General features: G+C 43.0%; 1 protein-coding gene across 2 annotated transcripts in view; it reads right to left on the minus strand.

Moving 5' to 3' along the window:
- LOC143327907 (phosphofurin acidic cluster sorting protein 2) overlaps positions 1-9,371 on the minus strand; it is a 46,437-nt gene extending 37,066 nt beyond the window's left edge. For both annotated transcript variants that reach the window (XM_076742550.1, XM_076742549.1), the window contains exon 1: positions 9,056-9,371. In XM_076742550.1, coding sequence (XP_076598665.1) covers positions 9,056-9,261 — 206 coding nt within the window. In that variant the 5' untranslated portion in view covers positions 9,262-9,371. The remainder of the gene's footprint in view (positions 1-9,055) is intronic.
- Between the last annotated feature and the right edge of the window lie 6,845 nt (positions 9,372-16,216).

Genomic DNA, 16,216 nt, shown 5'->3' on the forward strand with positions numbered 1-16,216 from the left:
TGCGTCATAACAGAGGTAATATGAGAGACCATATCTCCCTAGCATGCATAATGATGACATTATTGTTCATTATACAGTACATCCTCTTAATAAAGGAAGTTCGAGTTCATGCCTTCTCCATCCAATTACTTCAACGTGAGTCAAACGAGAGTAACTAGTCCAACAGATACAGGTGAATCCTGTGAGGGTCACAGCCTCTGACAAGGTTACGACTGAGCTTTAAAATCCTATTAAGGTGGATGATCTGGAACGTTCCTTTGACTGGAGTCTACTAGTAGGATCAAAAGCTCAAGAGCAAAGGCTCGTTTAAAACAATCTCTCCGTCTAGCCTATCCGTCAGGAAAACTCACCTGAAAGAAGAAAGCAATGGCTGGGAAAAAAGTATTTAAAAACGACACATGGCTATTTATTTATAGGGTTATAAAGTCTAGACACACCGTGAAGGCACTGTCCTGTCAATTTAAAATATGCTTTGTTACCACAGATGGATGAATAATAGCGAGCAGAATAACTGATTATCATTCTGTGTGCTGTTGTGCAGCCCGGCTTACTTGGAAATATTTGGAATTCCAAAACAGCATGAATAAATTAAAATGTGCGGACGATATCAGAGTCCGGTATTTATAGCTGACAGAGCTTATGTAAGCCTTTAAAAAAAAAAAAAAAAAAAATCACTGAAGATATTTCATGTTAGCCCTGATGAATGGGCTGGATGGGCCAGGATGAAAATACATGCATGAGCCCTGGGAGCTTTTCCATGTTAGAATCGCCTCTCGTGTAAAATGCAGTTGAAAAGATTAAAACGTATTTATTGACTATAACTAATTCCATTCAGCTTGTTAGAAGGTGTGATTCTGAGTAAAACAAGGTGCTGCCTTTGCGTTAAACTCCCACTGTGCTGACATTTCATCGGAAGGATCTATTGAGTTTTTCTATACATATTTCATACTGCCATATGGTGCCTCAGATCAGCATCAGACAGGATCGAGTCTGCTGTTTGACTCTTCTAACCACCGCGATCAAATCTCTTTTTCTGCTCTCATCACTGATCTCAGATTTCACAAAAATAGACCTGCCACCCTCAGCCTCATCTGCACATACACAAAGACAAAGACTGGCTGTGTTTCTCTTGTATCCTTAATGAGGATACACATTAGAAAGCATTGCTTTAAGAAGCAATATGGAGCAAGGTTGTGTCTTTCCAGTGCTAATGATGCTAACTGCACTGCAGCTGACACATAGGCCCTTCACAACTGTACTCTTGACTAAAAAACTACTTTCTGCAATGTCGACAACACTTCCAAAAAGAAAAATGAAGGGCCACTATGAACTGGGAATTGTGCGATCAATACATGTACAGTCGCCTGCATCAGCAAAGTGCTTATGCTGACCAGAACGAGGGAAACTTAATAAACAAGCAATGCGTGTGCGTACTGTTGTAATATCCACCAATGCTGCTGATTAAACAGCTGGTGCCTGTATTTATACAGTTTTGGCAGTATTACTTGAAATGAACAATGGCAGCCCAAAAGTGCTTTCTAACTGCTGCTCCTCCCCTGACGTCCGCTCCCCTGGCTTAACATGTCCAAATGACTAATGTAGCTGACGTATCCAACCTCCAGTTCCTCTAGAGCCTGTACATACCGTCAGACCTTGCTTTTCTCAGTATTTGTGCAATAGTAGTTGATAACTGACACATAACAAACACGCTTTGAAAGATACAAAGTGAAAAGACGAGCTGTAGAGATGGACAGCTCTCTTGTAGCACAGCAGACTGAAACACACATGAAGAGGTAAAATGAACTCCAGTCTTTCCAAAAGTTTTAGACGCTGGAATTCTGGATAAGAATTAAGAGGCCACTGTGCTCTGTCCAAACTGCTTGTCGGATGGTGGACAGCTTCAGAATCTCCCTCCCCTGACAAACTCACTGGATTAGATCCCTCGTCTGTGTCCAACCATTTCTGTAGCTTTTTTTGTAACTAGGGCCACTGCGGCAGGGCCTCAACCTTGAAACGCCGTACATGTTCTACCACGTGAGCTTGAGTCTGGCATTATGGCTGTCGCCATCTTAGCTTTTTGGAACCAGAACTGACCATATTTGATAAAAGGGTGGAGCTGGGGAGGACACACATTGCTACATCTTCATCCTGATTGGATCTTATTGTTGCGACTTGTCAATCACAAGGCAGCCACGCTCTAATGCGGACCCAGCTTTATCGTGCATTTTACACTAAATGGGACCATAATTTACTAAATGAACACCAAGCTGTATTTGAGAAGCCTTGAGCCTGCACTAGCTTCAATTTTCAGACCACCTGGGTCCACTATTTACAGACTCTATGGGTCTAAATTTAGCCTTAAACTGAGTCTAAATTCTGCCCATGAACCCTTAAGAGTTCTTGCACAGAAGACCAGAAGAGTGGCACAAATGTAGTGTGGGCTAATTGAGCAAATGCACATGGAGAGAAAGACGACTCCAGACAGTTCAGCCTCCTTAATCTGTGATTAGACAAGTGGGCAGGGCATCCAGCTCAATGCTATTTGAGAGTTGACACTCAAGGGACTATTATGTCTTCAACTGGACAGCAAAGGCACAAGTGTTGATTCTGCTCTCAGGACATTATTTAGCCCAGAGAAGGACATTTCCATTGGGTTTATGAGTACAGCAATAACATTAAAGAAATGGTCTATGAGTGAGGCTGGAAGTGATTATGAGATTTTGTCACTAAAAACTATTCTCAGTGGGATAAACAGAACTACACATAGCTTGTGTTTGCTTACAAGAGCAGACTGTGCTAGAACGCAGCACAGGACCTCTCGCTGCCATCATGACAATGCTCCGTGTTTTCAAATGGTCTGTCATGTGCGCTCATTCATCCACGCCACCGTGTTTTGAATCTGAACTAACGGTCTCTGTTTCTGCTGGCACATACAGCGCAGGAAATGCCTGAATGGGAGAGGTGGGAAATAAGTAGAGAAAAAAACAAAAGAGAAATATGAGTTGAGAGACATTGTCCTCGATGTGCTTATTTTGACAGGATCCTCCCTGTGTCAGGGAACAGTTTCCTTGTCTCACTTGTTGGATCGGGAAGTTGGATCTCTTCACGAGCAGAGACCCCAGTATCCACCCACACAAGTATCTGGCCTTTCTCACATTCTGAGGTCCAGGCAGGGGGAAACAAACATATCTTCCCTTTGTGAGGAATTCAACATGAGCATTCAGCACATGCCTGTTTACTGTGAAGCCCCGGGGCCAGTTCAGCAAAACTTTTCAATGGGGTGAGCTATCCACAGCTCCAATTCTGACCCCCTCCCCTCCAAGAGCACAGGTTGTTGGTCTACAACAGAATACAAAAGGGGGACTGAGGACAGAGAAAAGCAGCCTGGCTTCAGCTGCACCAGCAGCTCTCCAGTTGCCAGGAATGTGGAACGTTTCCCAAGGAAATTCTTCCTCCTCCAGGAAGACATGGAAGGAAACCAAGAGAATTTTGACACATTTCAGGCAGTGGGAGTGAGCATGAAAAAGAGGGGAGTGAAGGTGCTGATTGGTCGACTGCTAGCAAGTGTGTGAACAGCATGGTGGAGCATGCAGTCAAGTAACGTTTCCAAAACCGATTAATGTATTTTAAGAAGGACCTACCAAATATGAATAAACAGCCCCAAAATGTCCATTTTAATCCTCTATAATGGTAACAGAGATTAAAAGATTTTCCAACTAAGGAACAGTGACTATATATTCTTTCACATATGCAATTCAGCATTAAAAAGGTTCATCAAGTAAGACCACAGAGAGCAGAATAATGAAAACGTGCCATGCTCCTAAAGACTGAGCAGCTGTTTGACTTTGACATCACAGTGACAGTGCCATTTGTGCGCATCAGATGTCTGTTGGTGTCGCTGAGCAGAGACTGTAAACATGACGCAGCCGGACAAGGAGTGCTGTGTCACAGTCCTGAAGGACGCTGGAGATGGCTGGCGAGCCTTGTTTATGATTGCAAAAGGAAGCAGAGGATTAAGCAGACAGTGTCTGTGTGCAGCATCAGATTACCAGCTCTATTTTTCCTGTTATGAAATCAGATTACTGCAGCTCCCCTGCTAGGAGAAACAATATCCAAGCCTTGAGATGGCGGGTTTATCGAAGAGGTGAAAGGGGAGAGTAAGCTCATATTATCTGACGAACAGGCCCTCCTTAATTGTGTCCTCATTTAATGGTTTCAGGGTTTCCACTGGAGGTCAGCTGACAGAAGATTTTTAAAGAAACAATAGTTTGGAACAGGACGAAGACCAGTGATTGGCCAGGGCGCCCCCTCCACGCTACAGGTGCTTGATTACAGCAAAAATAATAGTCACGATTATTTTAGTCAATATTAAGATCACGATTATTCAACACGGTTACTCATTGACTTTGGAAAGGTGCATTATTTGAACTTTAGGTCTTTCCTCTTTAACCCTGGACTTCCTTAAACTTTAATTTAAGGGAAAAACCCTGGGTTTCATCGTAGGTTTAAAAATGTAGACAGAGAATTAGATGTTAAACCAAAGAGATTAAGGCCAGGGAGGATACCAGAGATTGCACGCTAACAATTCCAACTTCAGGATTTAATAAATGGCTGTGTGAATCATAGCATAAGGGATATATAAAGACTTGGGGCTGACAGCTTCATCTCCACTGACCTAGAACAAAGAAGAAACAATAATGTTGCTGCAGTCCAGGCCTGAGTTTGTTTCTGTTTATCTTCTTTGTTTGCTGACATACGCGGCACAAATCTATTCAGTACACCATACAGAGGTGGGACAGAAGAAACAAACATCTGACCAGAGCCTAAAAGTGCACTCAATTACTACCGAGACACAGCTCTGCCGCTCACCAGAGAGTAAGGTCATCTTGGGACGCACATGAATTAAACAGCCAGAGAAAGGGATGCTCTGCTCAACCAAAATAAATGTCACAGGAAAAGAGGAAAGATGTCGTTGTGCAGCTTGTGGAAAAACCTTTCAGATATCTTCACCTCTCTGAACCCCGACAGTGAGACTTTAAAAGACAGATGCATATTTGAAGTAAAAATATTTATGGACTGAAAATGTCATGCAAAAATGTTTCCAGCTCTTCGTTCAGGGGCCAAAATAAAACCTGTAAATTGGTAACAGGTGTCTAACAAGCCCCCTACCATTTTAGTAACAATAGACCCTGGAGGGCTTCTATGGCAAACATGACCAAATTGCTTGGTTGCTCCCATCACGTTAGTGAAGAGGGGAAAGGTCATAACTTCTGACCCCAAGTTGTAAAAGATTTTTGAACTTGGTAGGAAGCCAACCCTCTCATGCTGCTACATATTCTTTATTGCTAGTAGATAAACATAGCACCATGTTGACCCCTGCATTAGTGTCATTCCTGCAAATACCACATCGTTCCCTGCACGAATGCCTACCTTGCCATAGATGAAGGGAGGCATCAGGCAAACAGTGTACAGAAGTCATAAAAGCCACCAAATCAGTGCTGTCAAAAATGTGAATTTTTCCCATGTCTCTAACAGCAAGTTGCCCACACAGCTCCACCTCCTCTCGCTCACTTCTCGTCTCATTCCCTGCAGTTGAATATAGCCTAATAATTTTAAGCAATAGCTCACAGCAGGCCTTGCTATATTGCAGATTTTGTTAGGGTGTCAGATGATTAGAGAATGGAAGCAGAGCCTCCGTGACTGGTTTTGATTGACAAAGAATACAACAGAAGTGCAGTTTGGAAATACTTTGCATTTGATGCAAATGAACAAGGAGAGGCTGAGGATACAAGCAATGATGCTGCAGAGCACTGCAAACAAAAAGTGATAAAAAAAAAAAAAGCACTTGAATGGCCGACATGCCGACCTCTATGAAGAAATTTATGAGAGGTTAGTGACAGCTCCCATTTCAACATCACTAATGCAAGATGCTCTAGCACACTGCTGCTGATAAGTATGTTGTGCTATTGTTGGACCAACAGCCATTTGTAATTCTCAAAAGCTAAACTAATCCCCCTTAAAGCTCTCAGGCCTGAAGAATCTCAGACTGCAGAGTTTCAGTTGATAACCAAACACCAACATGCACACAAGCCTTATTTTTTTTTTTAAAGAAATCATTGAATTAATCCTGTAACAAGTATTTCAGGAGCCACCTCATGCATCTTCCCTGTCTTAGGTTACTCAGCAACATTACCACAAGCACTGGCCAGTAATTTGTTGACGGTAAAATTGGTGAAAAGGTGGGGTAAGCCCTTTCTACTCTCATTACTTTAGAAGGTGGTTAACACAAGAACAAAAATCTCAGCTTATTAGAAATAAACTGCAACACCAATACCACATGGTATTAGAAACACTGACAAGGTGGCAGAATGGCAGGCAGTGCTGGAAAAAATACAATGCCAGTCCAACTGGGGCTGCCACAGCACTCGTCTGGCAGGTAAAAACACTGTGTCACACACAGCAACATTTTGCAACATGCTATCTTATGGCTGTAATTACATATAATAAGCAATTGATAACAATAAGTTAGAAGAGCAAAGGGCTCCTTGTCCAAATAACAGATCCAGTGAAACAGTCAATGAGTACTTAAAAAAGAAAGGCAAAGAAAAAGAAGCTAATACATGTTCTAGTTTTTTAAGAGTTGTTAAGGACCCACAATCCCATGATGAGAGGCAGCACAAGAGCTGACACCATATTTTCCATTGTGAATTAAATATTTTGCCTTGAGCATGGCGTTCAGTAGGGCTGCAGGGCTTATGAGGATCAATTTGTTCAGGTCTTATTAATGAACAACAGCCGTGTGGTGTTTTTGTATAGAACAATAAAAAAAGCCAATTGCTAACAGCCCCATGCCATCATGTGAAACCGTGCCACTTAGCTGGACACCCACATTTGCTAAAGGCTAGTGGAGGAGCAAACAGCTGCACAAAGAATGGCCCAACCCCTGAAAGAATGCCAAGGCAGAATCCCCAAAACAGTCCTTGGGTTGGGCTCTATGCAAGCCCTTTCACACCAGTCTGAGATGGACTAAAGACATGAGGCAGAGAGAGAACAGGCTTGGCAAATTACTCTGCAAAATACCGTGAGAACTGCAACTCCACGGCACCACATTAAACAAGAATCACAATGAGAATGTTTAGTCTAAATAAACAACTGTGTCGCACATCATTATCTGCATGACTTTTACTCCTTCACATCTAACCAATGCTCCCAGTCATCAACAAAGACTTGTGTCGGGCAGCTACTGCAGTCTTGTGCTGAACAAGGACTGGTAAACCTTTACTCTATGCCTCATCAATAATCCATTATCATCCTCGTCCTTATCCATCTTTAATACAGCACCTTGTATGTCATCCACTACAGTGAGCAAGCACATAGTGTGGAGGCAGAGATGTAGGAAATCAATGTGCCATGTATGGCACACTCTTGCTTTTACTGCTAGTCAGTGCTCTTAAAACTTAAGGGATCCAGTTATCAGAGCCATGCTCACTTTAGTCTTATGTCAGAAAACAACACTTACTCTATTGTGTGTAGACCTAAGACACTTCACTGCAGACAGACATCAGAGATCTTATAGTTTTGGTCGTGGAATGTGTGAGCTTAAGGTCATGGAAAGTAACTGTCCTTTCAAGGACTAAAAAAAAAATAATGGAATGGCAGTCGTTAACAGGACGAGAATAAAATGGGTAGTGAGGTGTCGAATAAGGGAGCGATGCTGCCACTTCGAACTCTCACTCTAGTTGGCTTCAAATCAGCCGAGTTGCCTCAGACAAAACAGAATCGGAATGATCACCACCGCTGTAAATTATCAATGTTTTCCACATGCTGTGACTCCATTGACACTTGCATACCCTCACGCAGGCACCAAAGAGGCAGCAGGCAAGCAAACAAACACACACACACACACACACACACACACACACACACACACACACACACACTGGTGCACATCGACTGTGGAGGAAACCCTCCCCTTGCAAGCCCACTTCTCTCCCAATGAGTGGAACAGATCTAGGTCAAAGCTGATTAATGTGCCCACAGCTCCCGGGAGGTTTCTGGTCAGGTGGCAGCAATGCCTGCTCACTGACGATGAATACTAATGCAGAGTGTTACCGACTATTGCTGCCATATTCGACATTAAACGGAGTCATCAGAATAACATCAAGACAGTGCGGATGGCGGCGAGTAAATTTGCAAACACAGAGAGTGACAATCAAAACAGTTGACTCTCTCCTTGCGCCAGCTGCTGTGTCAACACTACGAGTGGTTGTGTTTGTGCTGGTCTTGTGGCTGCGTGAGACCAGCTAGCCATCGGGATCTGATCATAGAGCATAGAGAACAGCTTGCAACACATGATCATGAAAATGTTGTGGTCTTCAAATGGCCAGTCGGCTGCTGAACTGCCCATTTGCCTAAACGACTAATGTGACAGTGCAGCCACAGGACGAAAGGCATCCGTGTCACTATATTTATAGACAGTTGTGTTTTTATTAGTCGGCATGCATTCTGTAAACCAGTTCAAGTACAGGCCTGCATGGACAAAGGAAAGGCAAATCTGGAAAGCTCTGACAACCTCACCACAAGACAGAAGATGAGCAGCAGCAATCCTTCTGACCGTTAAACTAGTTAGCTGAACTTTTGTTAACGCTAGCTAGTTATCATAACGGTCGGCACAATTACACACTTTCAGACCACGTCTAAGATATTAGTGTAAAGTACAGAATTAAGCATTGGTCATTGTAGCCAACTGCAAGTTTATTCGAAAAAAATGGACTTTGGGTAAAATGCTTTTAGCACGAAACATGAGAGGAACTCGACCATCAGTGCTATTTGCTAGGTAGCTTTAGCATTAGCCACCTTGCTAGTTAGCTTGCTAGTAAGCAACCCAACACTGTTTTGGAAATGTGTGGCAGCTCGTCTCTCCCGCTTAACGTTACAGTCAACGAGGGCGTTGTTTGTCCGACGCTCGTCTACTGCTTATCAAGCCACTGATCACCGATCTGTCAACATTGTGGTTTGTGGTATTTTGACGCTAACACAACAATGTTAACGTTACCTCGGAACGCAGCTTGGGGATGATCGGTCTATCTCCCAGGTCGCAAAGAGGTTCATGGGTACAGGCATGCTGCCGGAGCCCAGGACCACAGCCCCGGCTAACGCTCCGGTCGGGAGGGATGTCGGTGCAGGTCCACCGCCGCCACCGCTGCTCGGGTTCAGGAAAGCGGCCCGGACGCCTCCTCTCTCTACAGCCGCCGCCATCATCACCTCCACTGCCTGGGGAGCAGCTCTTGCTATGTGTCGGACAAACGCGGGAGCCGCTGAACTGTGCTGCCTGCTCCGGCTCCTCCAGACTCGCTGCTTCTCTACACTGACTGGAGATGCTGATAGGCGGGGCGGGGCATGTCACTGCTGATAGGGGGCAGTACGCCCCCGCTTCCAGGGTGGGACATCCTCAGCCTGACTGTTAACCACCTCAGCGCTAACACTAAGTGTGGAAACAGGTCTGGTTATGTGGGCCGATTCCTAGCCAAGCCTCACAGCGCACTGCTCTACTCGTTTTACATGTGTTCCTGTAAAAATACTGGATGCACATGACGGGAAAGGTATTTTTGAGTAGCTTTCATAGACAGTGACTTTACAGGAAACAATCAGCTGGGGAAATGGCTTGACATCAGACTTGTATCATTTTGTACACAGCTTCGTATATTAAGCAAAACATGCCCTGTTTTCATACAAAAAGTTTGCACACAAATGCATCAATTCAATAAGGAGGGGATTTGTGATCAGATGTGCTTTACAGTTGCTTTTGCTCTTCATTGCTCATTAGTTTAGTATTTAGTCTTAAATGCTCACTGCTGGCTGGTGTAAGCTGCTGTGAAGAGATAAGCCTACATACTGCAGTGGAAATGTACTGTAGAGGCTCTTCAGGCTTGTCATTGTGATCAGGGACAAGTTTGCCACTGTTGTGTTTCAGTCAAAACTGTTTTTATTGGTTGGTTGGTGTAACGCATGTACACAATAAACACATATTTTGTGTATAGTTGTGGTACTAGCAACCATTCAATTATAATTCCTAAAAAAAATCTGTTAATGTAAAAACGATTTCACAGTAATCCTTCAGGTTGGCAGGCTTTAGTAATAACTCCATGTTATCCATGATTTGTCATCAGTCTGTGATCACATAATGACGCCTTGATTCAGGCATTGTTCCCGTGTTGTGAAACCCATTGACTGTAACTGTGACTAAGGGCTCAAATAAAGCTGACTTGACTTGACATGCTCAGTAGGGTTGGGTAATGTGTGTGACAGCCTGTTTAAACTGACTGGAATAAAATTCCCCCTGATTTTATTAAATGTGTGTTTTGCACAATCAGTCGTCTGACCTATATATCAAGTCATCATTGTTGGCAGGTTCACCATTGTGTCATAGACTTTTTCAACTGTTTCAACACAGAAGTAAACCATTGGCATGCACCACGGCTCACAGTCACACAGGGTGTGAAATCTACTATTAAAAAATAAGCTAAGCAGTTTGCTACAGTCTCATGGAATATATTGTTGGCAATGCAAAGCATGCCGTGAATGTAAGAAATCTAATCTGTCATCGTTAGGCAACTCCATGCACCTGACAGCACTTAATCTTCCAGACCGAAACACTGGCAACATCCCCTGTGGTTGTTAGTAATGATGCTGACAATCTTAATAAAATGTAAATATTTGTCATCCTGTAGCTCACTATTCTCTTCTCTAACAATACATTTAACAATATTAGGCTGATGTAGAATTCATCAGTATATTTATGGCAAGGTGAGGTAAGGCAATTTCAATAAACACAGCACTTCTTATAAAGAGAGGGAAGCTGAATGTGTCTTACATTAAACTGAAAAGAGAGAAAGACAGTTCAATATCAGATAATCCATTTTGTATCAATTAAAGTATTCTTAATTCTTATTATACTGAGGTGTCTGGATATTAAGACCAGAGTTTTTTTTAGCATAAATCTGCAGTGTATGTTGGCCTCTTTTATTTATCCATCATTTTATCACCATTTTCACCTCAGAGTAATTTTCATCACAAAATTGGATGAATAAATGGATAATGGATGGCTGGACAATGGATAAAATGATTAAACAATGAAGCTGTGGAGTGTGTCGCCACCTAGTGTTTAAAAACAGCACTACAACAAAATGTAGGACATGGAACGCACGTTGTGATTCATCCAATAGATGGCAGACTGTCTGCATATTTGGCAAGATATTACAAGATCAACCTCTGTCTCTCTCTCTTTCCTCTCTCCTTCTCCCCCTCCTTGCCTCCCCTCCTCACTCTACCCTCCTGATTGAACCCCTTCATATAAGTGTGAGTGGGTGGTGCATATATTGTGACACTGTGTCACCATTGATGTTTCCACAACACAACAGTCTGACACTTCATAAGTCAGCCTTTCACCTTTATTGAATTCTGGAGAGGAGAATAAAATACCCAAGCATCACTTTGCCACAGAACACCTGCTCAGTGGCAGACATCCTCCCACAAAATCAAAGAAATTGCTCGCATCCTAATATCAAGCGAAGAAAGGTCTGGAGTGAAGAGGAGACTGCTAGTGCTGATGTTTTGGAAAGGTTGCAGGGCATTTCCTGTTATTAAAGGCAGCTGAGAGTCTGTCTGACAGACAAAGACAGCAGAGTGAGCACTGCAATGCATCTCTCCTACCTCAACATATAGGCAACAAACAATAATTACTCATGTCATCCGATTTGGTCACAACATCTTATTCTTTCTCATATATCTCTATTTCTTAATGCATGAGTGATGGGAAGCAAAGGAAGTTTGTAAGCAGATCTTTCTTTTTAAAGTGTGAGTTTTTGTTTTCGCCTTGTTTTCCATGCCACCTCCACACCATCAAAGTCAGACATTTTTAATGAGCAAGCCTGTGATTACAAGCTAAAAACAGCACTTTTCTGAATCACTGCACAGGGCTTCAAGATTGCAGTCACGCATGTTCTGGTTTAAATTTAGAACTTCAAGGGCGTCAGGGCTTTCTAATGTTTGTGAACACTTGGCAAAGTGAGGGTGATGAACAGCTCTGGTGGAGTTGCGGGAAGGAGGGGGCATGGGTTTTCCCTCCCCTGGTGCGCTTGGATGCTCCTGTGGTCAATAAAAAATGATTTAAAAAAAAGGTGCACTCTTTGGTGGCCCATTATGTGAAAAATGTGGTGAATTGCCATCTAGGGGTAGCCCTCCAGTGGAGAAAACGTGATAAAGTGGAGAAAACATGATGCAGTGCCGTATACGTGGGTTGCCCTGCTTGCTAGAAAAGGGTTTGGAGCTGTTTCACCATTAATGCATCACGACTTTCTGAATGCTGGAGCTCCACAGCATACAGCTGGCTCCCTCTTTTATTCATATTGTCACCCCTGCCCTTCAGATAGCCTGAATCCACTGAATGCCAGTGGACACCAGCACAACCCCACCAAAAGGGCCTGCTTTGAAACGCTCTCCAGGAATTGTCAGTGCCACCAGATATTTCAGCTTCCGCCACTGAATGGGGACATAGTTGGAAATGGGTTAGGGTTCTGCTGAAATTTTTACTGCAATTTGGCGACACAGCGCTGATGAATTGAATCTGATAATGTGCTTATTGTTCTAGCGGAGAGAGCATATTAGTATTGTCAATGTGTTCACTGTTAAAATGTAGTCGGTCCCTATATGCAGCACAATCTGGACTAAATTGGCACATCAATAAGAAGTGTTTTGGGCCAGTTGAGAGGCACAGAAGAAATTATGTGCAGCCATATGCTGACCCCAGAGGAGCTTAGTGGCGTTGTGCAGCAAACAAGCATGAATACAGTGCGTGGGAGTCGTATGATACCTGCAGCACAGACACTGTTTATCTGACTTTGTGCCTCTGGAGCCACAGTCAACATCTGCCTTCCTACTCACTTCCTACTTTGAGACAAAAAGGACGTTGACTGGACAAGATTGAAAGAGACAGATGAAGACATTTTCACTTTTCGATTTGAATTGCATTCATGCATATTTTTTAGGGGAGTTTTGTGCAGTTTTGACTTTAATTAAAATAATATCAAAATGCACATTCTACCGTTGGTTTCACTGAGGTGAAGCTGGTGGTGTGATCTTTCAGGCTGTGGTGAAAAAAGGGTTAACTTTCTGGTCTATCAAGGCCAACCCACATAACATGAGTTTAAGGGGGGGTCTCATTCATCAGGGAAACTGTGCACAGCGTTACTGTTATGTTTCTCATTTCACACACATATTACAGCTGGCTTCAGTCTCAGCTCAGAGGGATTGGTCTCTGGTGAGCAGTCAGACACAATTTAAAGGTCCTGTCTGTTTGTAATCTGCGAGAAAGATTGCCACATGGCCTGATACAGTAGAGCAGATCAATCCAAGGCACATCTCTTTCTCCTTCATAAGCTCTCCATACACCTCTCACTACTAATCACACTTCAAAACACTAAGGGCTGCAGATAAGCTGCTGATGTCATTAAGCTTTTGCAAGCCTAGCAAATTAAGGATATTATGTTTCATGGATTATATCCTTGGTTACGGCAGAATCGATGCACAATTTCCTGCATTTTGATTCATCTCAGGTATTATCATCATTTCTTTGTGTGGTTTGGCTTCGGATACTGATTAAATACTCCTAATATAAATGAGAGCAACATCGTGTAAGGGAGGTGAAATTTGAAGCCCACTGAACATGTGCGTCGTGTAAACAGCAAGTTTCAGCCCAAGTTACAAAGCTCATTACGCTCAACAACATGGTAACATCCCATTTGACTGGCAGGAAACAGGACCGCACCGCTCTGCTCCTAAATGACCAATCTTGACCAGTGAAGTCTAAGCAGATACAGTGCAGACACAAAGTTTCATTCAGCAGTCGAATGTCTGCTCTTTGCCCACAGCACTGAGATGTTCATCCATCTGTCTGACTTTATGTGCTTTGAATTCCTACAGAAGGTCATTTCCAGTGTGGGGATCACAAACTCAGATATAAAATTTAAATTTTCATGTTTTCCACTTGCTCATTTAAGCCTCTCTTTCTTAGACCACGTGGCTGATAGGACAGGGATCTGATTGATTGATTATGCTTTGCAGCCTGGATGCTCAACTTTGAATTTTTCATCTTGAATCTTGATGTCTGAGTCTCGCCAATCTAATTTCACGGCACGGTATTCAAGTGCTCCTATGATTTAAACCCTTATGGTTCTTCTTTGCTCCCACACAGCAGCTACCCCTTTATGCAACAGCAGTTTAAACTGTGTTGCTGGACTCGATGCAAACACGTTATTTATCTATGTAGATGGATACCCAGCGACACGAGTACTGGTATGTGGATAGTGTGGGAGTGACAAATATATGAAATATAAGAGTCTTTGTTTAGTCTTTTCTTCCCTCAGAAGAGGACATGGCTATGTCATTTAACTCACTAAACAGATCTTTATGATGTCATAAAAACCAAATCTGCATTTTAATTTCCGTTGTGGCTAAGCTGAGACGCAGCATAAATGGATGGATTCAAAACTTCATTCCTTTTTACCATCTAACACTGAAATGATGTGAAAATCCCATTTGGAGGCTATGAAGAGATTCTCCAACACAAGCCCTTTATCATGTTACAAAGACAGCATGGCAAGAATACGTCTGGTTTCCAAGAACTTACTTCATTTAATGTACATTTGCACATGAATGACTCATTCAGTCTAGCCAACATTTTTTTTTTTTTTTTGCCACTTGTTTATGGAAACTCTCCTGACGCAGAGCACATTAACATTTTGAGTCGAATAAAACCACCCCTCTGTTTTTCTTTTCTCAGACATCTACAGATTTGTGCTAATAGCAGTGTACTGAAGAAAGACGGATAGTGGAGAATAATAAGGGAGGATAAAAGAAGAGAGACAGCCAGGGGAAATGAAAAAGGGATGGAATAAGTTGATGAAATCCTATTAGAACATGTAGTATGCATATCAGGAGAGACATCACGTGCAAGCTTCGAATCTCATCTTGATCTCACAGTACATGAACTCTGCATAAAGCACATTCATAATTCTCATCCAGTCCGTGGTGCCAGTGTAGCTCCACTGATCTCTGAAGAATGCACGAGCAGATTCCCCTGACACTCATTGTGTTTCCACTCTGGACAATGCGGTCTAGAAAGACGAAAGAGATGGAGCCGCGGACGCCATTAGCATGAGTGTCAGCCGCAGAGAACAGAGACAAGCAGGCAAGACAAAAGCCCTGCAGGAGTCCTAAAGAGCTACAGCATCTCCTGTGAGGGTTGACCAGGTCTCACTGCACAGCCAGGTAGCCTTACAAAAGCCACCTCTGGACTAGAGCCAACATCAGGGCAAATGTTCTGCTGCCATTAAAATTCCCATTTAAGTAGAAGCAGGAAATGCACCTGCCAGCTTGCTCTCTTTCCGCCCCTCTCTTTAATGCGCTCAGATGGGAACCTTTGTTGAAAGGAATCATTTTGCATTTAGATTTCCCAGAATAAAAAAGCGGCGCATGGGGGAAACTCCAGGCTTGGCGACATGTTTCTCACACAGAAAGCTCTTCCTAATGAGTCCTTTTAAGCTTAGCTGATTATTTTCTGCTTTGGAGTTGTAGCTGGATTGCTGTTACATGTTTTCTCCACTATTAACCCAGATATCCAAAATGGCAGCCCCGGGGTATGTTTGATTGCTCTTCCCCAATCCTTTGAACTCCACAGCAATCAGACAACCCAAACTTCAGCTAGTTTTCGCCATGAAATTGAAAAGGTATCTGTCTATCACAGCATTCCCTGAAGTCACCTAACGAGACACACGTCTTTGTCCTGAAATGTCATCGCTGAGCTGTGGTGCCATATATGCCTGCAACAACATCTGCAGGTCCCTCTGCCAGGCATGCAAATGATGCGGCCATGTTCGTGCAGTCTGTGTCTGTCCTTTCTCACTGTAAACTGCTTATCATACCAATCCAAGGCCAAAGTACGCTGCAATACAAGACACAAGCTGTTAAGGCTACTCCAAGATCCTTTGCAGTCTTCTGTCGAGCTGATATGTTTTCTGTGATGACAGACAGATTATTATCATTATATCTGGATTGCCACTCAGAAGAGAAGAATATTTGTTTTTCTAGCAGGGTTTTCATTTTTGTTTCCACCGACAGCATCTCAACTGCAATTATTTAAGATATGTCTCACAAATTA

The sequence above is a fragment of the Chaetodon auriga genome, chromosome 11 (assembly GCF_051107435.1).
Source record: "Chaetodon auriga isolate fChaAug3 chromosome 11, fChaAug3.hap1, whole genome shotgun sequence".
In the NCBI taxonomy this organism is placed as follows: domain Eukaryota; kingdom Metazoa; phylum Chordata; class Actinopteri; order Chaetodontiformes; family Chaetodontidae; genus Chaetodon; species Chaetodon auriga.